At 48.6% G+C, this 15,740-nt stretch overlaps 1 protein-coding gene across 1 annotated transcript in view; it reads right to left on the minus strand.

Annotated features, from left to right (window-relative positions):
• PITRM1 (pitrilysin metallopeptidase 1) overlaps nucleotides 1-15,740 on the minus strand; it is a 1,609,076-nt gene that overhangs the window by 1,500,842 nt on the left and 92,494 nt on the right. Inside the window, exon 3 of the mRNA XM_069648021.1 lies at nucleotides 1,309-1,415. Coding sequence (XP_069504122.1) covers nucleotides 1,309-1,415 — 107 coding nt within the window. The remainder of the gene's footprint in view (nucleotides 1-1,308; nucleotides 1,416-15,740) is intronic.

Raw genomic sequence — 15,740 nt, forward strand, 5'->3', positions numbered from 1 at the left:
TTTGAACTCTTGCAGCCGGTTCTCAGTGCCTCCTTCCCCGACAGGGGTTGTGTTGGTTATTTTATTTTCTCTTACACGTAGGCCGGGGAAAGGCACCTACACCACTCAGCCCATTGTCCCCTTCCCAAGTTTGCCCTCGAAGATCTTCCAGATATTGTATAATGCAATCAAAGCAGTGTTACACGAGTTTATGCAATACAGCCAGAAGGCATCTTCGCCTAAAGTGACCAATGAAGCTACAAAGCAACACAAAAAGGTCTCATACGTCTCTGCCAAAGGATGGCATCCAGTTAATATATGACAAGCAGATTCTTTTACACTGAACCTTACACAGATAGGACAATAACACTTCTCTTTCGGCACACCCAATTGAAGACCAGTTACCGACAGAACTGCTAATTGATCGAGCCTTAACAATAAATAGAAGCATCTTATACGCGCATCAGGGCATTGCAATCAGATATTGCTGAGGGGACATGAATTTATAATTCATGTGATAATATTTTTGATACCTTTTAAACCTTTCAAGAGGTTTGAAAATTTCTATACAGTTCCAGGCTTTCACCTTTTTTTGTAAAGTCTTCCTTCATTTTCCAATAAGCCAATGTCAAATCAATACGCTCAAAGAAAGCCAAGGATAACTTTACCCATGTGAATACTCGGTTATTGGCCAGTTCCTTTTTCATTACCTGGCCCAACAGCGCAAGCAATGGACATTGCAGAGTTTTCCATGCCTTAAGTAGAAGCAGACCTCTTCTCCTACAGACTTCAGACCTTAATGCAAACAGACCCAATTCCAATTGAATGCACTCAATAGGTACCGAGCCAGGAAGGCCCAGAGTGATCGCCAAAATCTCCCTGCGAGCCTGTTGACCCACTGCGGGTCTTCTGTGCATAGCGTCTCAAGGCTGTATAGCTTCAGTAGTCCAGCATAACTATACCCAGCTGTGTTGGATGCAAATCTCCTTATGATGTGGCAGTACAGGGTGTGTTCTCCTGGGTGAAAAACAGTATTTGACATGGTATGCTGCATAGCAGCAGGGACATATTACTGTACTTACTCATTTACTGTTCATATTTTTTTTATTAATGCACATACCTTACAGCACAGTCAATATACTTGTGTTTTATGTGTCTAATTAACTGAAATCACCACATCAAACGAACATAGAACAGATCAAAACAAAATGTTTAAATTGAAAACAGTTTGATGTTTAATTCTCACACCATCCTGAAGAAATGTGCTCCTGCTTAGCAGTTATGCGTAATATGTCAGCTACCATAGACATAAGATGGGAAAACATTTACCTGAATAGATTATTGCTGTCCTCTCTTGCCACATGCAAATATTTGGCTCCCGTGTTGTCATGGGTGAGTTTCACTGCAGTCAGGAAAAAATCTGGAACAGCTCTTACCTGTGTTTTAAAAACATCAGATGTCAGTATACAGATACATGGTTCCATGTTTTTACATCGCAGGGATAATACATCAGAACTGAAATATAAGCAGCAAAAATAAATACATTTTAAAAGATGTCTATTCAAACACCATATTTGGTTTGTTAATGTTTTTTTTTAAATGACTTTGTAACACAAGGGTAACCCTTACTTGTTTTCCTCCACCCAGCTGAACTCAATACCCTCTATGGAGCAAGCTACTTACCTGTAACTCTTGGTCTCCAGCATGGATTCACATGCTCATGAATATTCCCAGTCGTCAGGATGGAAATCCTCAGTAAAAGAAAAAACTATTTTGCTTTAACTTGAAAACTATTTGACTCTATAATCAATCACTGTTGTAGGTGCCTTTCCCCGGCTTACTACGTGTGAGAGGAAATAAAATAACCAACACCACCCCTGTTGGGGAAGGAGGCACTGAGACCCGGCTGCAAGAGTTCAAAGGATGGTTTATTTCTCCAGCTAGGAAATAACCCAAAAAAAATTTACATCATAACTCATATATATATATATATATATATATATATATATATATATATATATCAATTAAAGTAACTAACAAAAAATACTAAATGGACCCGATTGGCCAGGCGGTGTGGTGCTGTAGGTGTGGGTGGCATCTTTTCCTTCTGATTGGCTTAGTGGCTGACGAGATGAAGGACGTCAAATATCTTGTGCTCCACGCAGGTCAGGGTCCGGTCACTGTGGTCACTACCTAAGCTAATATGTTGCATTCGAAAAACACTAAATAACAAATTATCTAAACATTTTATGCTGCTTTTCATATTTCTACACAAGTCACACATAGTAATTATTGTCAGTACAATTGGGTCATTCGTGGTTTTAATTGGAGGCCTTGACCTTTATTGTGCATGTAAAAAGAATCAAGCTGTGTTTCACATATCTCCTAAGCTTTAGACCTATTAGTAGAAGTAAAAACATATATTGTGGTAAGATGCTTAAGGTTAGTAGTGGGTGTGTTTCGCAGCACAGGCGAGGGTCTGGCACTTGAAAGAAATACCTTTCAGGGAGCGCAGGGTCAGGATGGCAGTAAATTGCTCTAAATGGGGGTGGGTGGCTTGCACAATTATGGGGACGAACGAGCAGAAAGTGCTTAGCTCATCCTGGTTCACATGCTGGTTCTCATGCTAGCAGTGATCTCAGAGGAAGAAAACTATCATATTGGTTGTTGCGACTATCTCTGGCTTCAGCGTGAGAATGGGAGCGCAGAGCATTCCTTCGCAGGGGGAGTGCAAGGGTGGGGGCCGGCCAGCTGCCTGCGCGCCTTGTGTGTGTGCGTCACTGTCCTTGGCTGCTGCGGTGGAAGGGGAGCTGAGCATTGCTGTACTATCGCAGTGAGGCCTGTTTACCCAAGATGGAGTCGAAAGGGGGCACAAAAGATGGATGCCCCGTGTCCTGCTCAGTAGTCCCATCTATGTAGCAGTCAACCGTGGTTAACTTTACATAAGGGCAAGGGGCAATCCCACTACCGGAGGCACGTGGTCCAAGCCTCGTACTGAGGAGTGTATGGCACGAGGGGGCCTGGGGGCCCCTCACTCCCATACACTGTCCTTTGGGCCATACTGCCCCATCCAATGACAGTCTCCCTAAGCTCCACCCCCAGTGGCCATCTTCAGGTTTGGTAGAGCATGTAAAGTGGCAGTATGAACCAAGAAGAGCCACACAGGGGAAGGAGGAAGGGTTTACATAGGAATCCATGCAGGAGTACAGGAGTTACAGGTAAACCTGGTCCTTCGCCAGCATGGGGTCTGGCCTGGATTCACTTGCACATAAATACTATTACATAGCAGTACAAATACACAACCAAGGAAGGTGGCAAGGCACAAACAGAAGCAATACACTTACCCCTGGAACAGAATCACTGTAAACAAACGGGTTGCATAGCACTGCTTGGCCGACCCGGGACTCCTCCCTGTAATAACTGTCAAAGCAGTAGAATCTCATGACGGTGTGGGTGGACCTCCGCGTAGCGGGCGCTTCAGATGTGGAGCAGGGGAACACCAGACAGAAACGCCATCATTGCAGCGATGACTCAGGTGGAACAAGCTCTCAGCCGGTCTGGAAGAGCTCTATTAGCCAGACAATGACACAGCCGGAGAGCCACCTGGATATGGAAGCCTTAGACAGGGCCTTCCCATGATTCACAGGTCCAAATTTCACGGAGTTGGGATGTCTTCCGAAAGTCCTTTGTATGTGCCACATAAAACTTCCAAGGCAGGAGGAGCATCCAGCGAATGCAACGTCCTTTCTGCTGGCAGAGAAGGATTTGGGAAGAAGAATGGCAGAATCAAAGGCTTGTTGAGATGGAATTCTGAAGGAACCTTCGACATAATGGTGGGCTGGGTACGCAGCACCTCTGTTGTACCCTGGAAACACAAGTATGGCTGCTTACCATATAGGACCTGGATCTCCCCGACCCTCCTGGCCGAGGTGATTGCCACCAAAAAAAGCAGTCTTCCACGATAGAAACTCCAGATGCATTGGTTCAAAAGGTGCCCCCATGAGCTTCGTCAAAAGGGTGTTGAGCTCCCAAGCGGGAGCAGGAGCCTTCACTGGTGGAAAAGTCCTGAAGAGACCTTTGAGGAACTTCTTGTGCGACCACAGAGATGGCTTACCAGGTGTATTGGTGCAACGGGAAATGGCAGCCAGATGCACCTTGATCGAGGCGTGAGCTAGGCCAGCCTTGGCCAGGGAAAGCAGATGCAGAAGTAGCTGTGGAGCCGTGACCTGCATCGGTGTAATCTTCCTGCACCACACCATGAAGAGCTTCCACTTTTGACCGTAGCATGACAGTGTAGAAGATGCCCTGGCCTTGTGGCCAGAATCTTCTTGCATTCCAGAGGGAGAGCGTAATGTCCAAACTCCTCGGGATGTGGAGGCAGCCGGATAGACTGAGCCACCGACAGACTGAGCAGGTCTGGGTCCCAGATCGCATCGTTCCGACGTGGCCACGGTAGTTTCATCCTGCAATCAATGTCTGAGTGTTGATCACATGTAGCAGGAGCGAAATTGGAGGGAAGGCGCGCACACAGGTAAACCCCTCCCATGGGAACAAGAAGGCATCTCCCCTGCTGAGGCAACCTGCTGGCGAACTTGGACGTGGTTGCTGCCACAAAGGGGTCAATTTGGGGCCAACCCCACTGACTAAAGAGACGGGTTACTTGCACTTGCTGAAGCTCCTATTCATGGCAGGATCACAGCTCCCTGCTGAGCAAGTCAGTGATGGTGTTCAGGATGCCTGCCAGGTGAAAGGGTATGAGTAACATGCACTGGAGAATGGCCCAGTGCTACACGGCCTGGGCCTCCCGGGAACGAGTGGTAGAGTGCGCCCGCCCTGCTTCTGGATGTAGGACATGATTGTAACGCTCACCTGATTCCCGTAGAGGCGCCGGTCTTGACTGGGCGTATACCGTATCTTCAAAGGTGATGTGTAACACACGGCTGGCTCTTTGGGCTGGACCTCTGTGCACTTTATGTCTGACTCGAAGGGTAAGATGTCTGCAGATAGAAAATATGGGATTAAGGAACTGGGTTATTGAATGTCTCTCTCTTCTTCCCTTTCTCTTCTCCTGTAGAACCCCAAAGGTTAACGCTCCCACCTTAGGTAAGTGAACGCCGTGCTCTCCATCTGCCTCGGGGCAGGGTGCTGTAACCAGTTTCTTCACTGGATAAGGGGAGCAGGCCTCTTGACTTCAGAGGACTGCTGTCCGTCGTTTACTGCACGAACGGTAAGTTTCGAGTAATTCTAATGTCTTTAAAGTCTTTAGTAATGATGTTTCTTGTTTTGCAGGGTTCCGGCGATGGCGGATGACGGGCTGAAGTGAGTTGAAGATGGAGCCCGTGTGATGAATAGAAGCGCCTGGAAGCACGTAAGTAAGCGCTTGTTGCCTGCTTCACGATGCGCTCTAACTGTCTTTTTATTTTGCAGGTACAAGTTCGGAGCGGCTGCAGGGTGCCGGAATACCCACTGGGTTAGATGTGGAAAGGAGTAATGGCACGTGAGTATTAAAGTTCCCCAATGTCTTTAAACGCACCTTGTTTTGTTTTTCAGATGCGGGATGCAGCGCCGAAGGCCTCCGGAGCGTGCGAAGAGTTGGTAAGCTTTTGTCTTTCAGATGCCGGAATGCAGTGTGAAGACCTCCGGAGCGCACAAAGAGTAGGTAAGCCTTTGTCTTTCAGATGCCGGAATGCAGCGCGAGGCGTTGGTGACAGCCGATGGACCAGGTAAGTGAAGAGCTGTCACTGAAGACCGTAATGCTAACCTGTTCTTTCTTGTCTTTATAGGTGTTGCTGAAGACTGGATTCAGGATGGTAAGCCTTTTTCCTTAGGCCCAGGATCAGATGCAGAAGACACGATGAGCGTTCTGCTGCAGAGGATGCAGAATAACGCAAAGCAAGATTCATCCATCGGGTGTGGTTTAAATAGCCTCCTGTAGTGCTTAGGTGTCTCCTTCCACAGCCACGCCTAGGTAAGAAAAGAGTTCCTGCTTTCCAGAAGAGTTCCAGTGTTCTGAATCTAGGGAGTGGCTCCTGCCCCACCCAACAGGAAAAGTAGTTCCAAACAGAAGAGGATCAGAGGCTCAACTGGCAGGCAAGTAAGCAGCATGGTCTGCTGCAGGTAAGTCCACCCAAGCATTATGAGCCCGGCGCTTCCAGCGCTGGGACTGGGCATATTTATGAGCCTGGTGCCACTGGCGCCAGGACTGGGTCCAAAAGGTCCCAATTGGGACTGGTTGGCACTCGGAACCTGGGTTATGGATCTGCTTCCAAGGGAGTTGGGAAAACCCTGACCTTTTGGAAGCAGAGATCATGACAATGATGGTGGTGTTGTCCATGAAGATGCGCAACACTTTACCTTTCAGCTGAGGTAGGAACGACGTTAGGGCCCAGAAGAATACCCAGAGCTCCAGGACATTGATGTGGAGGTACTTTTCTTCCAGGAGCCAGAGGACCCTGGTGTCCGAATGTCCGGTGTGGGCCCCCTACCCTTCCAGGGAGCTGTCTGTGGTAACCATGGCCTCGAATGGAGGCTTCTAGGAAGGAGCCCCCTGAGCTATGGGTGCGCCGCGACTATCGAAGAGCTTGTCGTAACTGTCACGATGACTGCCCCGAGACATCAGAAGCAGACCCATCTGCCCAGAGTACAGGCACCCATGAGAACTCAGGGAGGCTCAAGGGATCGCCTAGGGGCTTTAAGGACTCAGTCCTGGCGCCGTTGGCACCAGGCTCATATTGCTTTTTTAAAACTAAGCAGGACATCCTGTAGAGAAATCATGTACAAGCCACCGTTGAAGGGATTACTTTCTTCAAGGGACTATTTTTCTTGGGTGTGGTACTGAAACTATTTTACCTGGGAACTACTTTATGGTGGCTATTTAAACCACGCCCGGAGAGCAGCACTCTCTTTGCGTTAATCTGCATCTCTGCAGCGTAACGCTCACCGTGCCTGCAGCTCAGCATCCAGTCTACAGCTACATCAGTCTTGTTCTCCGTGAACCGAACCTGCAAAAGAGAAGAGGAGAAGCAGATTAGAACAGGAGCCACACCATTAGTCGTCGCTTTCATCGGGGAGTCGCCGCACCTGTGAGGAAAAGAAAACATCTGTTGCAGCGCTGCGCTGTCAGCAGCAGCGCCGCGGCATACTCACCAATGCTCCTTTCATCCACACGATCCCGCGAGGCACTCTGTTGAAATCGCCGCTCAGAGCATATGCAAAAGAAAGAAAAACAGGTGAGCCGCACCCTGCAAAAGACATTCAAATTCATACCACAAGATACTTACTTGGTACATTACCGCTCGAGGTGTCGCTAGTCATCACCCTACGTCCCTCATTCCGGAGAAGCACCACGCCTGCAAAATAGAGAGGACAATTGGTTAATCTCCTAATGAACAATATCGCTTGCTAAGATTAGTGCAAAACTGACTCTTACCTTGGCGCTACCTCAATCCTTTCAGAGACGGAACATTCAGCTTGGGCCATTCTGCAAGGGAAGAAATATATAAAAGGAGCAAGAGTGAACTATAAGACAATCGAACTCTAAGGGCCTCATTACACGGTAGGCTGAGGACCAAGGTGCTATTAGCACCTTGGTCCATGCCGGTAAAATACCGGCACCGCCTTGGTGGAAAGGGGAATTACCGCCCTATTCCAAGGTTGGCGGCGGTAATTCCCCCTTCCCCCATTGCCCTTCCCCATTTTTGCCCCATAGGGCTCTATGGGAATGGTGAAGGCGCTAATTACGGTGCCGCAAATTGTGGTACCGTAATTAGCACCATGGTCCCTTTGCGGGTTGGTTTTTAATGCCTGCTAAACAGCAGGCGTTAAAGTACCTACCCGCAAATGGACCTCGTAGTAAGGCGATAAGGGTTTACCGGTACCGGTAAACCCTTACCGCTGTCCGTGTAATGAGGCCCTAAGACTTGCATTATACTTTGGATTGGCATAAAACTTACCTCGGAGTCATCGTTGTCTGAAAACTCTGCCATAAGCTTACGTACCAGTGACGTTAACTGGTTTCTACACACCCCTGCACGCCGACGCAGGATAGAGAGCCCATCCTTCCTAACAATAAGGTGAGACATGATGAGGGGAACACAAGGTGGTTCCGGAAAAGACAAAGTTAACCCCTTTTACCACGGTCAGCTAATTACCATTTTACTACTTTAGGAAAATCCTCCTACGTGCCAGACAGACGAAACTGAGTGGGCAAGTGCATTCGCTCATCACTACACTACGAGTCACATTGGTGGAGACCGCTGCAGTCCAGCTTCGTTTGGCGCCCTTGTGGAACCCAGGGGAGCGTAACAGGAACTCTTGGTGGGCAACGACGGTGTCCGTCCACGTGCCTGTGCCCATGCTCAGCAGCCCCCATGCATTCAGAAACTCCTGAAAAGGTCTCATCTGCAGTTTGCACAGCAGGAAGAAATCATGCCCAACGACTCGCACCGTTGCGTTCTGGGCCGACATGCGCTGTACTTGCCCCAGGATGGGCGTCAACCTCTCCTCCGAAGTGGGTCACCAAGCATGCAACCAGCATGAGGCGGGCGCCCAGGAACAGAGCATTCTATGATGGCCCTACGCAAACCTACGGATAGCTGATGTGGAATCCATGATCCGCCAGAAGGCAAATGGTCTCTGTGGGGTGCTGGATTGCCAGCACGTGGGAGAGGATCAGCCAGTGGTCTAGATAAAAATAGACATGTATCTCCTCAAGGTGCAGATGCGCTGCCACCGGAGCCAAACACCAACACATTGTGAACACCCTTGGCGCCAAATTCAAGCTGAAGGGCAGTGCCTTGAACTGATAGTATCGTCCCTGGACCACGAACCGTAGGAACATCCGATGTTTTGCGTGGATAGGGACATGAAGGTTTGCATCCTCCAGGTGCAAGGCGGCCAGGAAATCCCCTTCCTCCGGCTGGCCAAGCACATGCTACAATGTGATCATCCTGACCTTCTGGGATTTCAAGAATGTGCTGAGGCATCTCAAGTCTAGAATTGGCCGCCACACTCCCGACTTCTTCCGTACACGAAAGTATCTGGAGTACACTTGGGTGTCTCGGAGACGCTGGGGGACAGGCTCTATTGCCCCCTTTCTTAACATGGCGTGGATCTCCTGCAGCAGTTGGCCCATGTGTATTTCCTGAAGCACCACAGGAGGAATGCAGGTGTGGCCCTGATGAAGAATGTCTAGCCACCCATTTGTCTGTGGTGATGTTGTTCCACTTGTCGACAAAGTTTGCTAGTCGGCCGCCCACTAGGGTGTGAAAGTGGGGACCCGGTTCCGTGTCTGGTTCAGGCCTGCTTCAACGCCTGCGTCCTGGCTTGTGGGTGACAATGCTGCCCTCTGCTGCCGAAGGCTTGAGAACGCCCTCAATAGGCCTCCTGGGTGGTAGAGCGGGAGGGCTAGTGAAAGGGTGCAGGGTAGCCCTTGGAGGATTTGCCAGATTTCCCTTTTGAGAAATGAAAGGACGATGGTCTTCTCTACCTCAATGTCCCCAGGGACCGGGCAGTCTCTGTGTCAGTCTTAATCGATAGGAGCGTCTTGTCCACCTAACCGAACAAATGGTTCCTGTCGAAAGGCATATCCGCCACCCTGGTATTGTAGGGCCACCCTGTTGCCCATCTGGTGGAAGCCAGAGTCTGCAATATCCAGTGCCACCGTGATGGCTTGTTCTGAGGGCACCTCGCCCTCTTGGAATATGGCCAGAACATCCACCTTCTTGTCCTCTGGCAGGAAATCGAGGATCGGACTGAGCTTGTACCAGAGTTCCTGATCATACCAGGACAAGATGGCCAGGGCGTTGGCTGCTTGGATGGTGGAAGCTGCGGTGTAAATTATCGCTTCCACGCTGCACCCAGCTTCTTCCCCGCCTGGTCCAGAGGCACCATGGACAAGGATGATGGATTCGCCGAGCACTTCCTGGCAGCTCCAGTCACCACAGAGTCTGGAGAAGGCTGCGATCTCAGGCACCTGGTGGCCGAGTTCAGCACCCTATATTTCTTCACCAGCCTCTCTTTTGGGAGGGGCAGCGCTCAGCATCTTTAGCAGCTCCAAGACTTCCTCCCAAACATAGTCCAGCAGTGGAATCAACATGACCGTCTTTCGTGAAGATTACAACTGAAAAAGGAACCCTTCCTTCCGGGACAAAGTTGAACAGAGCAGGGGATCTTGACAGCATGCTACGGGAAGTGCCCACCTTGTCAGGGGGCGAAACCCTGGTGGGTTCATCCGCACAGAGAAGCTCACCATCAGCTGGCACATAATCATTGTACTCATCCATATGGGTCGATGCTGTGTCCTTGCCTGTGTCAGTATGCGTAGGCACTACCCTCACCATAGGGACTGGTCTCTGGGGCGGTGCTGGCGGAGGCATCGCGGGCCAGCGTTTTGGCCTTGATGGGCTAGATTGTTGGCTTGGCTTGGCAGGGCTTGATTAGCACCTTGATCTTGTCGGTCTCGTCCTGGGAGGACTCCTCACTGGAGGTCTGGTAGGGCTGCTGACCGGACCAGGAACCGGGACCGGGACAGCAGGTAGCCTCAGCTGCATTTCGGACATCAAGGTACGGAGGACCTTCAAGATGTCCAATAACATTTCCTTGGGAGCTGGCTGAGGGGTGACTGGGATCACAGGTGCCAGTTCGCGGGCTGAAACGTGAATCAAAGGGCAGATCATGGGGTCACAGGCGACGAAAAGGATACCTTGTGCGACGAAGGCCTCGGCAGACGGAGCAGTCGTCGATTGGGTCTTGGTCCTCTCCTTCATAACCTTGTCCTTAGAAGAGGAAGGGTGCTTTTAAGGGGTCAGAGACTTCCTTGCGGAAGGTACCCCCCCCAACCACCCACCGGCAGGCTCAACGTGAATGGTGATGGAGACTGGGAACAAGCCCATCCCGAACTGGGTGCTGCAGCGACCTTTGCAGGATCCTCACTGTGAAGTTTAGTCTTCTTTTGGATCCTCTGGCCAGAGGCATCCTCAAAGGACCTCAACCTCTTTTCAGAGAGCATGCCCGTGGAACCAGCCGGTCGTGGGTGACGCATGGCTGGGCCCAGAGGGCGAGTCAGAGGCCTTACCCACCCCTTGAGCCACACTGCTAAACTGGAGTAACTGTCCTTCCTGGTCTTCGACGAGAATCCGCAGCAGATCTCGCTGCCTCCTCATCATCATCATCATCATCATAGTCTGGATGCAGGCAGTATAGGCACTTTAGGTGCCAATTCTCAACATAGATGTTCTGCAGTCCCCACTTTGCACAGAACTTTAAACAACTTCTCTTCTCCTCCGACACTGTTAAGGTGCAATCCAAGACCAAGCTTGCGCCTTTGAAAAACTTTGAAGTGAAGATCTGTGATGGAAGGTGATCTTTGCAGACAACCAGTCCCTGCTGCCAGTAGTCGAGCGACTGTTGAAGATTGAAGAAAGTCAGTCAAAAAATAAAATTATTCCTCGAAAAAACTCAAAATATCAAAAAAAAAGGCCCAAAGAGCGTTATGAGAGGACTCCCAACACTGAAATTTGTGCAAAATAATATGAAGATGGCCACAGGGGGTGGACCTTAGGGAGAGGACTGTCATTGGATGGGGGCAGTATGACACAAAGGACAGTGATTGGTACTGTTTCACTTTAGCTTAAACTGTTTTTCCTTTTAGTGAGGATTCACAGCCTGATGACGGGAAATATTAATGCGCCGATGAATCTAGGCCAGACACCATGCTGGAGAAGAAGAAAATAAACACGAGTGTCAGTCTGTTATGAGGGTGTGACAAGGTCAGGGATCAGACTCTGTCAAGAGAGTATGGGGTACCCTCTCAACCTAGGGAGGAGGCCTACCGGGCTACCTGCCAAAGCCAGGCCTGCTACATACGCAGGGTGAGGGAGTTGGGAGTGGCCATTCCCTGTCGCTTCTACAAGTGCCTGGACGACTGTATACATTATCACGGTCAATTACTCCATGCCTGCTGTGCAACATTCTGCCCAGTGTTTCTCTTCTTGTCCATTAGAACTACAGTTATCAAACATCTATGTGGCAGAGACCCGACGCCACATCTCACTGGCAAGAGGTGCTGCGGCGAGGAGAATGGAACTCTGCACAAGTCAGACCTGCAATCCAGACAGAGGGCACACTTTAAATCGAGTTTTGTTTGTAATGTGCCACCATTACAAAAATCTGGCGGACCCGTGTACCAAAACAAAAGGGGGTGGAGGGCTTAAGTCACATTTTATCTGCATGTCTGGAACACTGCCCATAGGGGAAAAGAAGATGCAATTGGCCCAGGGAACCAGCTGACGCGGAGGATAATCAAGAAAAAGAGGGAAGATAAAAGAGGGCAGAGAAGACAAGGCAGTGTGGTCGTTCAGGTGAGGTCAAGGGGCGAGTATGCAAACCAAGAAACCAAGCAGAGGAAGGATGGTGCAGTGGATCAAGGAGGATTATAGAAAGCAAGTGCAAGGTGTGGGTATTGGTTGTTAAGAGAAAGTGGTACTTGTGTTTGAGTTTAAGATAGTTGAGCAAGTGAAACTAGGCAAGAGTTAGAGGTGCGAGTGAGTGGTTGGGAAAGGTGATAGTGAAAAGAGGGCGACTGTGGGAGGAGAGCATGATATGATATATGTCAGAATGCGCCTGCACACAAGTGTTTCTAGGTGTGACATGACAAGGGAGGGAAGACAGAGGGAGGACAAGACAAAGGATCTTACTAGGCCTTGTGTCATTCAGAACGTGCAAGTGCAACAAAACAAAGTGAAAGGAGGCAGGGGACTGAAGAGGTTAACAGTTACAGCCCAAGTGTGCGGTAGGCCCTGAGGCAGTGTTGGGGAGACTGATCATGGATGAGCCTAGTACCCAGCAACCAAGTGGTGCAGCAGGCAGGTAGGTCCGCAGGGGGGGGGGAGAAAGAGAGAGAGAGAGAAAGAGAGAAAGAGAGAAAGAGAGAAAGAGAGAAAGAGAGAAAGAGAGAAAGAGAGAAAGAAAGAGAGAGAGAGAGAGAGAGAGAGAGAGAGAGAGAGAGAGAGAGAGAGAGAGAGAGAGAGAGAGAGAGAGAGAGACTTAGCAAAACCCTGCTTAAAGATCAATGAAAATGTGTGAACCTTCTTCTATGTTCTTTAAGGTTTCTGTGACAGGGGGATAGAAGCTCTGCAAGAAAATTAATATTTGTCAGGAAGTGGCACTGAACCCTGAGTGGAAGGAGGGGACATTTAAGAGCCCCCCCACCTCCCTTATTCTTATGCTTCCCAGGTGGGCCCAGTCATGGCTGCTTCGGGTCCAGGGCCCTGGACTTGAGGCACTCATGCAGGAAAACCTCAGGGAACCATCACCCCTTTCGTACGAATGCCTCCATAAGTACTGCCATATTCCCATGCATACCCGTGTATAGTTAAAACGTGACTCCATTTTGTAACGTACAGACTCCATCTTGCAATTCACCCCAGCCTGTAGCCATCTCTGTTAAGCGCACAGCCAGCGTCACCCTGCCCCCCACCACCTCCTCTCTGCCGTCCGCATAATTGCCTGGTTCCCATGAGAAGGCTGGCAGCAGGACTGCAACAAAATCCACACTGTATCACTTGTAGTCCAACTCCCTCCAGTGATTCAGATGCAGCTCCGGGGGAGCGGGCTAGGGCCAGGGCTATCTGTCTCCATAAACTTGCCCTGCACCCCACAGACCCGGGCCATAAAAACCTAATCCCCATCTACCCTGGAGCAGAATCAACAACGAAAGAGACCCTTAAATCAGTGAATGCATTTTTCCTTCTGACCTGCACGTGCAAAAGGATGTTCTCTCATTGAGTGTGGAATTCATATGAACCCGCTGGCACCTTAAGCGTACTAATGAGTAAAGTAGTGTAAATACATATACGAGTGTTATTAGAAGTTCCTAGGCTAACCTGTTATATTGAAGGTAGAGTGTATGTTGACTCATAACATTGAAATATGTGCACGACTTATTGTACTCCCATAACGAGTAAACAAACCTTAGTTCTATGCAAGCTCACACAATGCTACCTCACTGTTGATAATGTAGAATGTAGTTGTATGCATATCGTTAGAAAATGTCATATGAACCATCAGTCGTACTTAGCTATTCGTGCTGTGTGAATATTGGTCAGCTATTCCGCTCTCACCACCCCGTTTTAGTGTTATACCATTCCTCAAATGGTATGAAGATTGAAAGATGCCATAAGTGAATTTCTCTCAAACAATGAGCCAGCTAAATGCATATGAGGCGGTAACCCGTTACGTGTAAATATAAAAGACTCCAGCCATTATGTGATGTGAGACCAAAAGCCATGAAAAGGTGGCCTAAGCCCATCCCTGAACACCCCAGCCTCATACTGAGTTATGTTGTTTGGACACAGTCATTGAAACCCCTTCAAGGAAGGACACGTCCAAGATAAAATGTATTTTTTGTAATCCAGTCACAGCAACCATATACCCCAGCCTCCCCTTCTCAATATTGAACGAATACGCCCGACCATACAGTGACCTTACAACCCCCACCCCTGTATTCGAATATGCTTGGACATGAAAGTGATATCCTTGATAGGAACATATAATTGATTTTCAGTAATGGAGAATCATGCCTGTTTTAACATGTGCAACCTACTGGCCTTGCTGCCGGACGAAACGATCAAACGTATGAATGGATGAGAATGTGTGGCCACAATGGCAAATGTGACAGAAGCAGGATATTGATGTATCAACCCATCGGATGTCGGACAGGTGAGCCCAGCCGAACGTTCGACCCCAGGTATCACATCATGACGTCAACTCACCACGTGCCCGTGGACCAATCAGCCATCGCCGACCATATAGCACCCATAGGTGCCTCCTCTTAGTGACCAATCCCGATCAAATATGTGCACCCTAGGCCTCCCCCTTTTTGATGAGTCATGTGTATAAACATGAAATTTAACATGTTTTCTGCAGAGCGCTCTCGGCGTGAGCAGAGTAGATTCCGTTTGCCCGAACTTTAGATAAAAAAGCCTTTAATCGCACTCTCACTTGGTCTTGTCCTTATTCCCTCCTGGGATGTACCTTTATTGACTCTGTTGGGCGATTCACCAGCAGACCTGTGGGGGCCTCTCACTTTCAACCCTTCTTACACAAGAAGGTGTACAGCTATTGATGCCTCGAGATAAAGTAACAAAACATTTAGAATTCAGTAAAACAAAAACAAAAAAATTGTTGAAGTGACGTTAAGGTGACAGTTTAACAACAAAACCCCTGAAATTAGGGAGCCGTTTTAAGCTATGCCACCATTACTATGAACCCCCTGTTGCGAAGCCCATAAGCACAATGACATCAAACATGGCATCTCTGTTACAGAGGATCTTACCTGAAAGCAAGTGAGATGGAACATTTAAAAAGTTTGTTGCTGCATCTAAAAATAGATTGTATGGTTATGCGGAAATCACACAAAAAATATTGTTAATTTACAACAATGGTATTCTTACTCACCCATGTCATATTAATCAATTAGTGTTTACAATGAAAAGATACTCTAGTTCCTTTATTGCTCTGTCCTCAAATCAATACCCTTTGCATAACACACAGTTTAATAAGGTTGGATTTGCAAAGCAGTAATTCAAGCATTCAGAATATGCTGAAATGTGGTCAGTAGTGATGCAGTCACATAGCAAAAAAGAAACAGACTTTCATGGTATGTCAAAAAACCATAAAGACACTGTGCAGAATATATATGCATGTGAGTGCATGCACATACTGACACCTGGTAAAGGGTCTGAAAGCCCCGCTTAAAAAGA

This window comes from Ambystoma mexicanum, chromosome 2q (genome assembly GCF_040938575.1).
Source record: "Ambystoma mexicanum isolate Mex_15411 chromosome 2q, UKY_AmexF1_1, whole genome shotgun sequence".
In the NCBI taxonomy this organism is placed as follows: domain Eukaryota; kingdom Metazoa; phylum Chordata; class Amphibia; order Caudata; family Ambystomatidae; genus Ambystoma; species Ambystoma mexicanum.